Source organism: Gigantopelta aegis, chromosome 9 (genome assembly GCF_016097555.1).
Source record: "Gigantopelta aegis isolate Gae_Host chromosome 9, Gae_host_genome, whole genome shotgun sequence".
NCBI lineage: Eukaryota > Metazoa > Mollusca > Gastropoda > Neomphalida > Peltospiridae > Gigantopelta > Gigantopelta aegis.
Window position 1 is genome coordinate 55535124 of NC_054707.1, and position 14179 is coordinate 55549302.

The window sequence follows — 14179 nt, forward strand, 5'->3', positions numbered from 1 at the left end:
ATATGCCCTACAGATATTACTTAGGTATACACCATAATATGTTTTTTGTTGACGACAACTTTGAAAATGAAGATTTTGTCACAAAATGCTGATATAAATGCTACCAAGAGGTACTTGCACCATATTTTTCAGTTTCCAGTGATAACTGTCAACAAGTGTAGTCATGTGCCAGTGTCTTGGATACCTCAGTGTAGTATTTCTTGATTGGAAGGATGTTTGTAGTAATGACCACTGAATATGCATTATGGATTATTCTGCCATATGTATTACTTGCCAAATGTTAACCTTTTTGGCAAATTTTTTGAAATAAACTTGACAAGTATACCAGCATCTGATTACTGAACACAATAAATACATTCAGACAGCAAAGAATATTAGCCTATTAGATTTTCTAAGGATGAAAGACCATTTTTGAAAAATGACTGACCTTGATGACGTCACGTGACCTCGTCCTACTGGCCCTGACCTACTTAGACTGACCCTGACCTACTTAGACTGGCCTACTGTGCCGTGTGCAACGTCCTACTGACCCGACCCTGACCTACTTAGACCGGCCCCTGACCTACTTAGACTAGCACGAAAGAGTATAAAAAGGCTAGATACGGTTTCATTGTCATTCGCTCGCCGAAAACGATCAGATCTACGTTCAATCCAGAGATGGCCTGTTCCACAAGTGATGAAGCGAGATGTCGTCTAGAACTTGGAACTAACGTCTACGTGGTGGCCAAGTTATGGAAAGGGGACACTGCTATTCACATAAGGAAATTTGACAGTGACAAGGGGAAAACTTTCCCCACCAAGCGAGGTATTGTCCTTAGTCTTAAACAGTGGATCGAACTGTGTGGATGTAAAAGCCAAATTGACGAAACGATTTCAGCATTAAACCAGGGGAAAGACGAAACATTGTTCAGACACCTTGGTGCCAACGTCCAAGTCAGCGTCGACAAGAACTTTGCTGGGGTGGACCTGCGTCAGTGGTGGTGGTGTGAAGAAACTAAATCCGTGAAACCTTCGAAGAAGGGAATATTCCTTTCTCTACAACAATGGGAGAAACTGAAAGGCTGTTTCACAGTCATGTGTGACTTTGTACCAGAGCTGAACTCGATTGTGCCCTGCGCCATGCAAGACGACCATCAAAACCAGATGGGATTTCTTCAGTGTAACTTCTGCAACCCTAACGAGTGTCACCAGTGGTGAACGAGTTTTGTTTTTGGATGAAGGTATAAAAGAATGGATTTATGGTTTACACTTCATTTGCTTTGCGACTGTGCTAGAGAACAGACGTGTTTTATGATTCTGACATTCTTGTGTCTTGTTGCACTCTATCTGGAACGAAGAAGATGGCATCGGGATATTCGAGCAGTCTTAGTAGCAGCAGCAGCAGCGACGAGGACGACGTCTTGGTCTGCAAATGTTCAGAAAGACATACAGTCAAAAGAGTGACTACCAAACCTGAAGAACAGTTCATGGATCAAACGGATGCTGCCTGTGACAATATGGATGAAGATGGTGAAATCAAAGAAGCCACAGATCAGACGGATGCCGCCCGTGACACAGACGCTGCCTGGGATGAAGAAGACTGCTGTTCGAGACGTTACCTGTTCTGTCATCATCCCGAAATGAGACATTTCTATACCCGGATGCAGACATTTGGATGGTGGCCCATACAGTTACGCCAGAAACCGAGGGAGCTCGCCAAGGCCGGTTTCTTCTACACGGGAGATCACGATGCCGTCGTCTGTTACTGTTGCGGACTACGTGCCTACCGATGGCAGAGAATGGACGACCCAGTGATGGAACATTACAGACTGTCCCCGAGATGCCCCCATGTGAACAATGTGTTCAGACATTATCAGTTTTAAACACGCGTGAGACACGTGTTTTTGTCACTATGTTTTGTCATATTTTTATGTACTACATTTTTTTTTGTTTAGTAATAAAATTGTGTGTTGTATCCTTTTGTTATTTATAAATAGCATGACTTTGTGACACGTATGTCAGTTGAGAACCATGTCTCGGTGGGAAAGGTACCTAGAGTCTATTTACTACGATGCAAAGCACCCTGGGAGTTATGCAGGTCCTAGTAAACTGTATCAAGCTGTTAAAGCAGAGGGTAAATTTAACATTCCTCTGACACGTATTAAATCATGGTTGAAAGGTCAAGAGACCTATACCATGACACATCAAGTGAGGCGAAAGTTTCCACGTAATACCTATGTTGTGGAAGGGTTAGACAGTCACTGGCAATCTGATCTAATGGATATGATCAGTTTGGCTAAATACAATGACGGGGTGAGATACCTCATGATGATCATTGACCTGTTCTCCAGGTACTTGTGGGTGCTACCACTCAAGTCGAAAACGGGGAACGACGTGGTAGAGACTTTGATAGAATTCTGGAAATCAGAGTCCAGAAAACCCAAGCTGTTTCAGTCCGATTCAGGGTCAGAATACAAGAACCATAAGGTCAAAGCATTGTTGAAGTCGCAGGGCATAACGCAGCTGTTTGCTCTAAATGAAACCAAAGCAAGTTATGCCGAACGGGTCATTAAGACCATCAAAATGCGTCTCTATCGCTACATGTTAAAAAACTTTACTTACAAGTACATGGATGTTCTAGAGAAAGTCGTCTATAGCTATAACCACACCAAGCATCGAATGTTAGGTCAAACACCAGCCAGTGTCAACCAAACGAACGAAGAAGAGGTCCGTCTGTCTCAGTACCTGATCAAACCTAAAAAGGCAATCCACACAAAAAGAAGTTTACATTTAACATAGGTGATAAAGTACGAGTCAGTCATCTTCGGGGCACCTTTGATCGGGAATACCAAGAGAAATGGTCTGGCGAAATATTTACCATTGAGAAAAGGTACTGGTCTCAAGGTAAAGACTTGTACAAATTAAAGGACTGGGGTGGTGATGCCATCGAAGGGACATTCTATGCAGCTGAACTTCAGAAGGTAAATGAGAATCCTGATCAACTGTACCGTATCCAAGACATTGTGAAAAGGAGAACACGGAACAAACAGAAAGAAGTGTTGGTGAAATGGCTTCACTGGCCTAAGAAGTACAATTCGTGGATTCCAGAAGCAGACGTTGTTCGATATCAGACAGTATAAAAGACCTCAGTACATGTTTGACTTTTCATTATCATGGAAGAAATTGTAGAGACACAACCTCTGTCAAGAAGTCATTCGGGTGATACCTGGACATTTTTTGGTAAACGTGTGGCCAAATCGGAAACGGTATTTTTCTCTCAAATCATCATCATATACGTGGTGGTGATTACGTGTATCATCAACTTATCTCTCGATCGAGGTAATTCTAACTTGTGGACAGCACTACTCAGCAGTAGCTTGGGTTATTTGCTGCCAAATCCCAAGATCAAAACGAATAAGCACCATGGATAAGTACATTACCATTCGAAGTACAGACAGTACGTCTTACTTTCCCGACAACACACACTGGTCTTTTAGAGTCAATCTGTATGACCGACTACATCTGGGAAAAAAGTGGACCGACTACATCTCGGAAAAAAGTGGGTGGTAGCAGCCACCGAAATCACCATTCAGAACTGGGACGTCTCAAGAAAATCAGACTGTCGTGACATTTACGTGTGTTCCAACATCTGCCACAGCTCACACGTTGGAGAAAGAAAGGAGCCCTTGCTGAGACGCATCTGTTTGATGGGGAATAAAAAGGAAAAATCTTTTGTGTTTCCAAACTACCATTACGTACCCCTGAGACTGGAAGATGTGCAGATCGTGGACATCTATATACAGGACGCAGATGGCAATCCAGCTTCATTTATTACAGGACCAGTGACGGTGACACTGCACGTGAAACCACAGCCTTTTTGGTTTTAAGACATGGACCAATACGTGTTGAAACATTACAATTATTTAAAAATGATGACGAACATTCACGATTACCATATGACTCTGGGATTACTGAATGATATGAATGAAGAACAAATGTTGGCCTTGGTGGCGATTGTTCAAGGGTTGCTGGACGGACGTATTAACGTCACAGCAGGGCAGAAACGTCGATTTTTACAGTCTAACAACGAGTATCTGAACATGTTGAAAATGCTGGTATCACCTGCCGTGATGAATAGAACTAGAAAACGTATATTGAAACAAAACACACCCTTGTTAGCCTTCATTTTGAACGACAGTCACTTGGATCAGATGAAAGCAAAAACCGTATGGTCAGTGGTCACGGATCGCTGGAGATATGCAGGATCTCTATAAATAGGATGTCTGTCAAAAAACATCATCATTTGAGATAGAACCTACAGAGGAGCAACATGTCAGACCAATACAAGCTATATGTTCCAAACGTCGACAAGTGGACCCGTTTCTACAAGCTGCAGGCACAAGGCAAACTTCAGCCGCACTTCGAAATTCAACGTGGTGGAAAGAGTCAGATCATGTACAGTGTGGATCGATGCCTAGAACTCTACGACCCCACGTGGAAAAAAGAAAAAGAAGAACAGAACAAGTCCCCGACACCCAGTGTTGTCATGGTCTCCCCAACGCAGCAAGTAGTAGAACAAGCTAAGGCCGAACAGAAACGTCTTCTGAAAAGTATAAAAGGGAAAGCAACACCACGACCAGTCAGTTCGTCAAGAAAGTGCAAAGGAGACACAACGAGCAGAAGCAATCAGAAAAAGCAGAAGACAGATAACTTTAGTAAAAAGAAATAAGATGGCTTCGTATATGAATAAAGCTGAAGTAGAGGCCCATGCCGAAGAATTATCTATTTTTGAACTTCCACGTACATTCACTTCGGTGGAAAAAATCTATTATGAGGACACGAGACCCACATCTCAGATCACCACGGAAAACAGTCCTGTGGAGTTTAACGTGTATGGACAAGGCATCGATTACATCGACCTGCAACGTACCAAACTACACGTGAAAGCCAAAATTACCAAAGCCGATGGCAGCATCTTGACAAAAGATGAAAAGGTGGGACCCGTCAATCTATGGCTCCAGAGTTTGTGGTCTCAAGTGGACCTGACCCTCAATGGAAAACTCATCACTACCTCGACCAATCTGTATCCATACAAGAGCTATCTTAAAGTGTTGTTGTACGTCCACAGCTAAGGAATCGTATCTGCAATCTCAACTGTACTACAAAGATGATGCACAAGACATAGACAGCTCAGATCCTATAACAGGCATCAATTCGGGACTTGCTAACAGAGGTGCTTTATGTGAAACCATTCCATTCCAATATTTATTTACATGCTTATACACCACGAAGGTTTCAAGCATGTCTGTCCTGGGCATAATCTCTGGCCTTTGCCAGTGACTAAGTCCAGGACAGAAAAGGGTGGGGGATAAGTTTGAAGTGGGCAGATTTTGGAATAAGAATTTAGTTGTGTCCAGCGACTGCACGGACCGACTAGTAGACACCGAAAATGGGCCGTGTTCTGACTGGCGTAATTTCGATTCCTTCGGGTCTATCTAGAAAAAGCTAAAGTCTACGGAGAATAACTGCACCTAACATCATGTCCGGACTAAGAATTTAAACCCAAAAATAAGTTAGACTGCTCGGCCGAAAAGGTTTTAAGGTGATTTGAGCAATTGAACGGGCGCCAAAGTAAATTGCGTTGGACTATTTATAAAAAAATAAACATAGAGATTTTGAAACTCGATCGAAAACGTTTAAAGTCCAACTAAGCCCAAAAAGGAGGATACCTGTCCTAGTTAAGGTTGGTTTCTCGGGGATCCTGGAGTTTCTCGGAGAGACGGCAGCTGGTCTTTTCGCCGGCATAGAGCCTGTACAACCGTGGAGTAACCGGGGCCGCAGACTGCACTGAAGAGACCTGTTGTCAATCTTCCAAAACAAGACGCACTGTCTGTAGATCTGCTCCCTCCGATGGGTCACGATTACTCCCGGCGTACGTGTAGATCCAAAGGTCTTGTAATGGATTTCGTAGCTGCTGCCGTCCTCCATTGGCTTCCAGTCTATGTTGGCGTAACCTCCCCGGAGTTTTGTTGGTTGCGTGGTGTCCCCTTGCATGTATGGGTGGAGCTGATGTCGAAGTCCACCCAGGGCCAGGCTCCATTCGTCCTCGTCCTCGTCCTCGTCCTCATTCTCTTCCTCTTGTAGGGGGACGGCTTCAGGCGGCGGCTTAGTCTTTGCTGGTTGAGTGGTCGGTGATGACGCCTTCCTTTTTGGTGCCGCTACCGCAACAAATCCTGGTGACGACTCAACGGGAGCGGTCGTTAGAGTTGACTGCTGCACCGAAGTCGTCTGTTTTGGAGTGGAGGTCCATTTTGGTGGTGTCCTACTGGCCGGCTTGCACATTGCAGTGTCCATTTCCGAGTAGGGCGGATCCGGGGATGCGGGTGCCGATGGCTGTCGCGTCCTCTCCGGAGAACTCGGTGGGGGCGGCGACGCAGAAGGGACCGCCACTGGCGGTTGAGCCGCCAGCTTTGTCCCCTCCTGAGCCGTCCCCAGCACGGGTTTCTTCCTTCTCCTTCCTCTTCCCGTTCCTCCGGTCCTCTTCTTTGGAGGCGGGTCTCCATATACCAAGGACACGGTCGCCCGTGACCCGGTATAGGTGACCCGAAACTCCAATAAGGATCCAAAGCTGGCTATAAGCCCCCCCCCCCCAGGTGGGGGGGCAAGTCGAGAGCGCACTGACACACGTCTAGTCTCATCAAGAGTCAGCTGGAGAAAAAAAGTATGTGAAACCAGTCAAACCGTGGATATGGAACGACCGCTGTACGAAGACTTTTTCGACATCAAACGTTATCTCATCAATGGCGTCAATCTACAGATCAAACTGTTCCGGACCAGGCCTTCCTTCAGTTTGTTGGCAGGAGAAGATAATCCTGATTACAAAGTCAAGATCGAAGACGTATACCTCAGAATCTGCAAAGTGCGACCCAATACGGCCATCATCACGGCCCATGCCAAAACACTGCAGGACACTGAAGCCAAATATCCTTTCACGAGGAGCAACATCAAAGTGGCCTCCATACCCAAGGGACAACTGAGTTTCACCTGGGATCACTTGTTTCAAAATAAATGTCCCAACAAAGTCGTGGTGGCGTTGATCTCTGCCGAAGCAGTGAATGGCAGTTACACCAAAAATCCATTCAATTTTGCCATGTACGATCTGGACACGATTGCCTTGTACGTGAATGGTGAATCCTTACCGGCTCAACCTCTGCACGTAGGCAATAATCAGTACATCTCGGCCTACAACAACTTGTTTGAAGGAAGAGAATCCATAGGACTGGACGTGTCTAGAGAGGATTTCTCAAGTGGATATGCTCTGTATCAATTCACCTTGGATCCTTACCACTTGAAGGACGGATACCTGGATCTTATAAAAAGGGGTAATCTTAGACTGGACTTACAGTTTAAAAAAGCCTTGCCAGAAACGGTCAACTGTTTGATCTACTCGGAAGACAACCTTCTGCTTCAAATCGACGGAGCCAGGAACGTCTTGTATGCAGAACCATGAACACTTTACAGTTGGAATGTGCTCTGAACGCTGATCCAGTCACGAGACATGTCAGAGTGTATGCTGCAGATGAACTTCCACGGCACCGACTGACTCGTTTTCCACGAGGATTCATCGTCAATACAGAACCCTCGACGATGAGAGGACAACACTGGGTGGCCATATGGTGTTACGGACGCCTGTCTCCAGACGTTGTAACAGCGAAGGTGGTGAATTACTAAGAAAATATATATACTATGGTTCGACGAGCCCCCAGTCTGCAGAAATGGCAGACGATTAAACTAATACTTCAGTTTATAATGAATGATCACTTCTGACTTTCTCTAAACAACAAAACCAACACAAATCAACATGTAATCATTTAATACATAAACAGCTAACTGTCACCAAGGTGACTTACACTGAATACAACAATCTGTTGTACTGACCACTGCTCAAACTACGACACTCACTTTATATGTTCTCTATACAAATGTTCAATGATATCATCATGTAGATTCATTCAGCTGATAGGACGGTTCCCTCAGTTCAGCTCTGCGGCACTTCAAACGACAGGTAGATAACTGGACTTCAATAAGCTTCAGTTCTGTGACTCTTCAATAATATGTTACTCCAACAATATTGTCCTCTGTGGACATCAGGTACGTGGTTGTACACTCCGACCCTTTCTTCAGTCAAACAGCCGTAACGTCGCTTGGCACGGAGCTTCTATGGAACTCCTACACCAAACCTCAGACAAGACTTTTATGCACCAGGCATGGTCCTTGGAGATATGAGGTAATCTCACGTAACATTATATAGTTCACATTGGATTCACAAGCACCAACCGTTTTATGTTGGCAGTAAATACATTATACGCTTGTGAATGACACATGATAGTTTCTTTGACTTCCACAACAAATTAAGCTCTCATCAGTAGCAGATAAATAGATAGGCCGCGTTGTTTCCACAGCTTTGTAATGAGTGTTCGTAGTGAGTGTTCCAACGTTTAATTATTGTTAGTTGCACACATATGGTGGTTAGTGAGTTTAGTGTCGTTGGGATGTTTAAACAGATGGCCTTACACATGATGTCTGTCTGCTATACATCTGACATCATGACATATGGTTAGACAGTGCTAACCATGGAGAATTCTTTGACAGTTTTGGAAAGCCTCCAGCATATTACCAGAGACAATTTCGAGCCTTTCTGCAAAGAAACAGTACATGCACCCATTACAATGACAGGGTGCTTCAAGACGCCAACAGCAACTCGTGTGGACTTTTTGCTTTGTCTTACGTTGCTATGAAATCGACGAGATCGTCGCTCAGAGACATTCAAAATTATTTTTGTTCAGATATTATAGTCAACGAAGCTATCGTGTATCAGTTTGCCGTAACATATTTTAATCATTGTACATTATAGTGTTTGCCCTTAAGGCCTCTCGGTGTAACCCAATGTGTGTCCATTGCATGTGTAGTTGTCTCTAGAGAGGACGGTTGGGAGGTATGGCACTGTGTTCTGTTTTTACTACAACATAACAACTAATACATTTTTCAAATCATTTATTTGCTCCCGTTTCAAATCAGTAGATATAAAGGTTAAGGAGCAGACCTTTATTCCACTTTACAATGATTTCCATTTAAATGTTTTCTTTCTCCTAATTTTCTTGAGCTTTCGTTGTGGTATTCCTGGTGGCCGCTTCTGTATGCTTGCTTCCATCTTTATTGATTTCTCTGGGGTCAGCATCTTCTTTGGGTCCATTGTCTTCACAACAGCCACGGGTTTGTACACTGTAGGAGGTGTTTGCCCTTTTCCATCTTGACCCTCTTGTGGGACATCCATCACTTGTCCTTTTAATAGTCGTATATATTTTTCTTCAGGCACCAGAATGTTTTTGGCCACGTGTTGCATCATGCAGTTTTTAACAAGGGTGCTATACTCTGTAGCACGAGCACGATGATACCAGCTCTTAACACTTGTTTCTTCTTCTTGATAGAAACGGTCTTGTCACCCAACACACGTAATACGTTTTTGTGTTTCTTCAACTTTTCAAACGCCTGTTTAGAGAGTGGAACGTCACTATGCAATATGTTGGCAATGATGAATGTCAGGGTTTTCAACTGATCCTTGGTTATATGTTTCAACAGCAGACTTTTCTGTTTTGTCGATTTGCCAGACAGCAAGAACTGTAAGAACATCAGGTTCTCCTTGATGACTTGAGACATTTTGACGTGGCTTTGAAAGTGCAGTGCTATTTATACTCTCGGGACGTAGACGATGGAGTCTTCATTGGGAAATATCCGAGTTCTCAGTCTCAGCTTATCATCACCATGGGGCGACATGTCCACCACTAAATAATTAAAAGGGGTCTTCGTGGCATCCCTGTATGCTTCTACCAAAACACCAGCACGGCCAGGAAACAACTGACGGCCCAGCGTCATGATCTGTGATGTATCTCTCACATTTTTAAAGAGGACAAGATACCAGGTGTTGAGAGCAATGGTTCTGGCAGACATTCCCTGTCCATAGAGGTTTGGGTAATGAATACGACACTCAGTCTTCTGTGATGACATCCTTGTGTAAACAGTAGCTCTATGTCTTTGTGCTCTAGTACGTGATTCATCAAGTCATCCAAAATGACAAGTCCATGTTGTCCGTCGGCAAATTCTTCTATTTCTGTCTGCGTGGGTAACCCCGAATGAAACATTAGGTTAGCTACAGTCTTTTCCATTTCGTCGTAAAGTGTCTGGTACACGCCGCCATAGCAATACATGATTTTCTTTGGAGGGTCTTTGACGTACATGCCATTCAGGTTCTTCAGAAGTCTGTATACCCACTGAGTCTTTCCAGCACCCGTTGGGCCTGATACACACATACTCGAGCAAGGTTCAAATGGTGTCAAACTCTGTGTTTCCCACCAAGGACGTGTGGGATCCACCACTGCTTCGGGACTCCACGAAATGGCACTCTTGGGTAACGTGGGTTTCACTGCTTCGAATGTCTCTTTTGTCAACCATGATACTCTGTTTTCCAAATTGTGTACTTGAGACAGATGGTTAGGAAGTCTCAACAAATTCTTGGCCTGACATCCAGGAACGGGACAATCTTTTCTGACACGACCCATAGCGACAAATGTATCTATTAAACTAAACTACTTTGCAAATCACAACTATTTTTATAGAGTGGCCCTGACGTGGCCCTGAGTGGCCCTGGCGTGGCCCTGAGTGGCCCTGTGTGGCCCTGACGTGGCCCTATGTGGCTCTGACGTGGCCCTGAGTGGCCCTGGTGTGGCCCTGAGTGGCCCTGTGTGGCCCTGACGTGGCCCTATGTGGCCCTGGCGTGGCCCTGAGTGGCCCTGGTGTGGCCCTGATGTGGCCCTGATGTGGCCCTGTGTGGCCCTGATGTGGCCCTGACGTGGCCCTGAGTGGCCCTGACGTGGCCCTGAGTGGCCCTGATGTGGCCCTGTGTGGCCCTGATGTGGCCCTGACGTGGCCCTGAGTGGCCCTGGTGTGGCCCTGAGTGGCCCTGACGTGGCCCTGAGTGGCCCTGTGTGGCCCTGTTTGGTCCTGTGTGGCCCTGACGTGGCCCTGTGTGGCCCTGACGTGGCCCTATGTGGCCCTGGCGTGGCCCTGAGTGGCCCTGGTGTGGCCCTGAGTGGCCCTGATGTGGCCCTGTGTGGCTCTGACGTGGCCCTGAGTGGCCCTGGTGTGGCCCTGAGTGGCCCTGTGTGGCCCTGACGTGGCCCTATGTGGCCCTGACGTGGCCCTGAGTGGCCCTGGTGTGGCCCTGAGTGGCCCTGATGTGGCCCTGATGTGGCCCTGATGTGGCCCTGAGTGGCCCTGAGTGGCCCTGAGTGGCCCTGACGTGGCCCTGAGTGGCCCTGTGTGGCCCTGTTTGGTCCTGTGTAGCCCTGACGTGGCCCTCTAACATCTAAATGTATGCTATGATATTTCTCTCCTGTTTGCCAGAGATATAAAAGTCCCTGTTGCCCCTTGTTTACCACGTGGAGGTCGGAGAGATTCAAACAAGATATACCAAATTTGATGTTTTTATGGAGAATGTAGTGGAGGGAATATACCAAGTTTGATGTTTCATACCGAGTTTGATTTTGAGGAACAAGTTTGATGAACTATACCTGTGATTGTAAAAATTTTTTTAATCCAAAACATTAATTTGCAGCTTCCCCCTTAAACACAACTTGTTTGTGTCCAAGAGGTGAGTGGAGAGTGGGATAATGCATGGAGAATTTAGATTACTTCTACACAAATTTTGAATTGCTGGCCTAAAATAACGGAGTATTGACTCCATAAATCACAAATGTATCGGACTATTTAAAAAAAAATACAAAAGTGAATTTGAACTGCACTCAAACAAAGTCCGATAAAAAAAAAAGTTACCGTGTGGAGACTAATACCAAGTTTGATTTTGGGAGATAAATACCAAGTTTGATGTTACATAATTTGAAATGGAGGAAAAATACCAAGTTTGATGTTTCATACCGAATTTGATGATTCAACTTTAATAGCCATAAGGAAGAGTGTCCAAATTGTCTTGAATGACACGCTTGGTGTACACTATCTTGTACCTTTTCTCTTCCACTTTGTTGTAAATTTTTCTCTTCCTTTTTTCTCTTGAAATTTTGGATGGGTTCGTCACGGTCAGGGTAGCATCTCTGGTGGGTGACAAGACTATCTCGCGGATAGCTTCAAAGTTGATGAGCTGTGCATTGGCATAGTTTAAGGAAAAACCTCGCACCTTGCACACTTCTGAGCCTTTATTGGTTCTGTAGCCATAATTTTTTGGACCTCCACTGACAAATTCGGTGATGAACTGACCATCCAATTCGTCAGTCAATTCACCAAGATAATCTCCCAGAGGGGGCTGATAGTCTCCAGGTCTTGCCACGAAAATGACCGAGTCCGTGTCGTAGTACAACACATTTTCGCCCAGCTGTTCCAACACACTGTATAACTTCAATCTCGCCCAGGAAGTGGTAAACGTCGCCAGAAAAACGTTGGTTTTTAAATCTTCTGGGATGAAGGTGGATTTGTGTTGGTATTCGAGCTGCAAAATGGTTTCTGTCAACACGTGGAAATCGATAACTTCTTTGGTGGTATCTGCCAACATCTGGAAGAAAACGTCTGCATTGCTTTCGTGGATGAAGGCAGACTGTTTCATGTTCAGACGTTGACCATACTTCCCCCAGAAACTGTTCAGACACAGTTTAGCCAGCGAACGAAGTCCCGGATTCTTTGTGATTTTATGTTTATCCAGCTGTACGCCCTCTTTGTCTCGATATTGCCTCATGTATTGGTCTTTATCTTCATCTGTCAAACACCATTCAGGCCATCCACTGGCTTCTTGTTTTAGCTTGAGAAAGGTGTTGATGTACTCGGCAAAGAGACCGCCGTCACATGTTGTTGGATCGTACTGGGTTGTTTCAGGCCAATGGTAGACCTCGTACACTGTGGTGACTTGGTACCCCTTTTCCACGGCTTTAAGAATTTCGGGTATGCACCAGGTTCCAATGATGTTCCTCTCTTCATCCGAATGATGGCATGGTGTTTGTAGTTCCTGATCCGAACAGGTTCTGCACAAAGGAAATTTGAGTTTTCCATTGGAACGGTAAGGCAGAACAGGATGGTACAGTTTTCTAGGAGGGGCAACTTTCACCTTGGCGATTCCAAAGTATTGATGCAGTGGCTTGAAATCCTTGTGTATGATTTCAGGATGTCCTACGGGATACTGACAATATTTGTTGACCCAAGGATATAGAGACGTGAAATCCACGTACTTGACTTCTTCCCCTTCTTTGACTTTATAGTGCAACGTGCTGGCATTCGTTCTTCCTCCAAAGAATGAATCTCTGGGATTTAACCGGTCTTGAAGATCCAAAGAGTTCACAAATTGCTTCAGCTCTGGGTTGGATTTCAGAAGATGGTTAAACTCGTGTTCCCAAATTTCGATGACTTTGTATCCTTTCAGTTTCAGTTCTTCTCTCTTTCTACAGGTTAGGGCATACAGTTCTTCAATGGATTGATTGGTTCTAGGATGGATGGTGTTAGAACGCTCGTGTGGGAAGCAGTGTCGACAGCCGTGCCACAAGCAGCCATGGAATTCAAAGGCCGTGTTTGTCTTAGCACAGAAACCATCCAGTCGGTAATGAGTTCCTGGTACCTGATGTTCCCCTCCATTGAGTGCATGCTGTATCTGGTACTTGTTCTGATTTCGGTGTTGAACCCATTCCAACCACTGGATGGACACTCTGCTGAACTGATCTTTTTGGATGTACCCCTCACTTGGAACTTGGGCAATGGGACTGGGTACAGTTTCAGACTCGAAGATGGTCATCCCACGATCTCTCAACTCTTCTTCCGTCAGCCACGTTGCACACGGTACAGTAGGCCAGTCTGAGTAGGTCAGGGGCCGGTCTAAGTAGGTCAGGTCCGGGTCAGTAGGACGTTGCACACGGCACAGTAGTCCGTGACGTCATCAAGGTCAAGGTCCCGGAAAGTAGGTCATGGATCTATACAGGCCCCCTTACTACTAATTGCAATAATTGAGAAACTCATTAAAATTCAATATGTAAAAAAAAAATTAAAATCTCAATATTGACTAACAAAATCCAACTTTTGCTCTTTTTTACCAAATTATTAGCTCAAAACTGTTAAAAAATATTGCAACAACCTGTAGTAACATCAGAGGTAA

At 45.0% G+C, this 14179-nt stretch overlaps 2 protein-coding genes across 2 annotated transcripts; one reads left to right on the forward strand and one right to left on the reverse strand.

Moving 5' to 3' along the window:
• Nucleotides 1-6727: 6727 nt before the first annotated feature.
• LOC121381653 (uncharacterized protein F54H12.2-like) lies at nucleotides 6728-7489 on the forward strand. The gene has a single exon (XM_041510992.1). The coding sequence runs from the start codon at nucleotides 6728-6730 to the stop codon at nucleotides 7487-7489; it is 762 nt and encodes a 253-aa protein (XP_041366926.1).
• A 4500-nt stretch (nucleotides 7490-11989) lies between these two features.
• LOC121381654 lies at nucleotides 11990-13822 on the reverse strand. The gene has a single exon (XM_041510993.1). The coding sequence runs from the start codon at nucleotides 13820-13822 to the stop codon at nucleotides 11990-11992; it is 1833 nt and encodes a 610-aa protein (XP_041366927.1).
• Nucleotides 13823-14179: the final 357 nt, after the last annotated feature.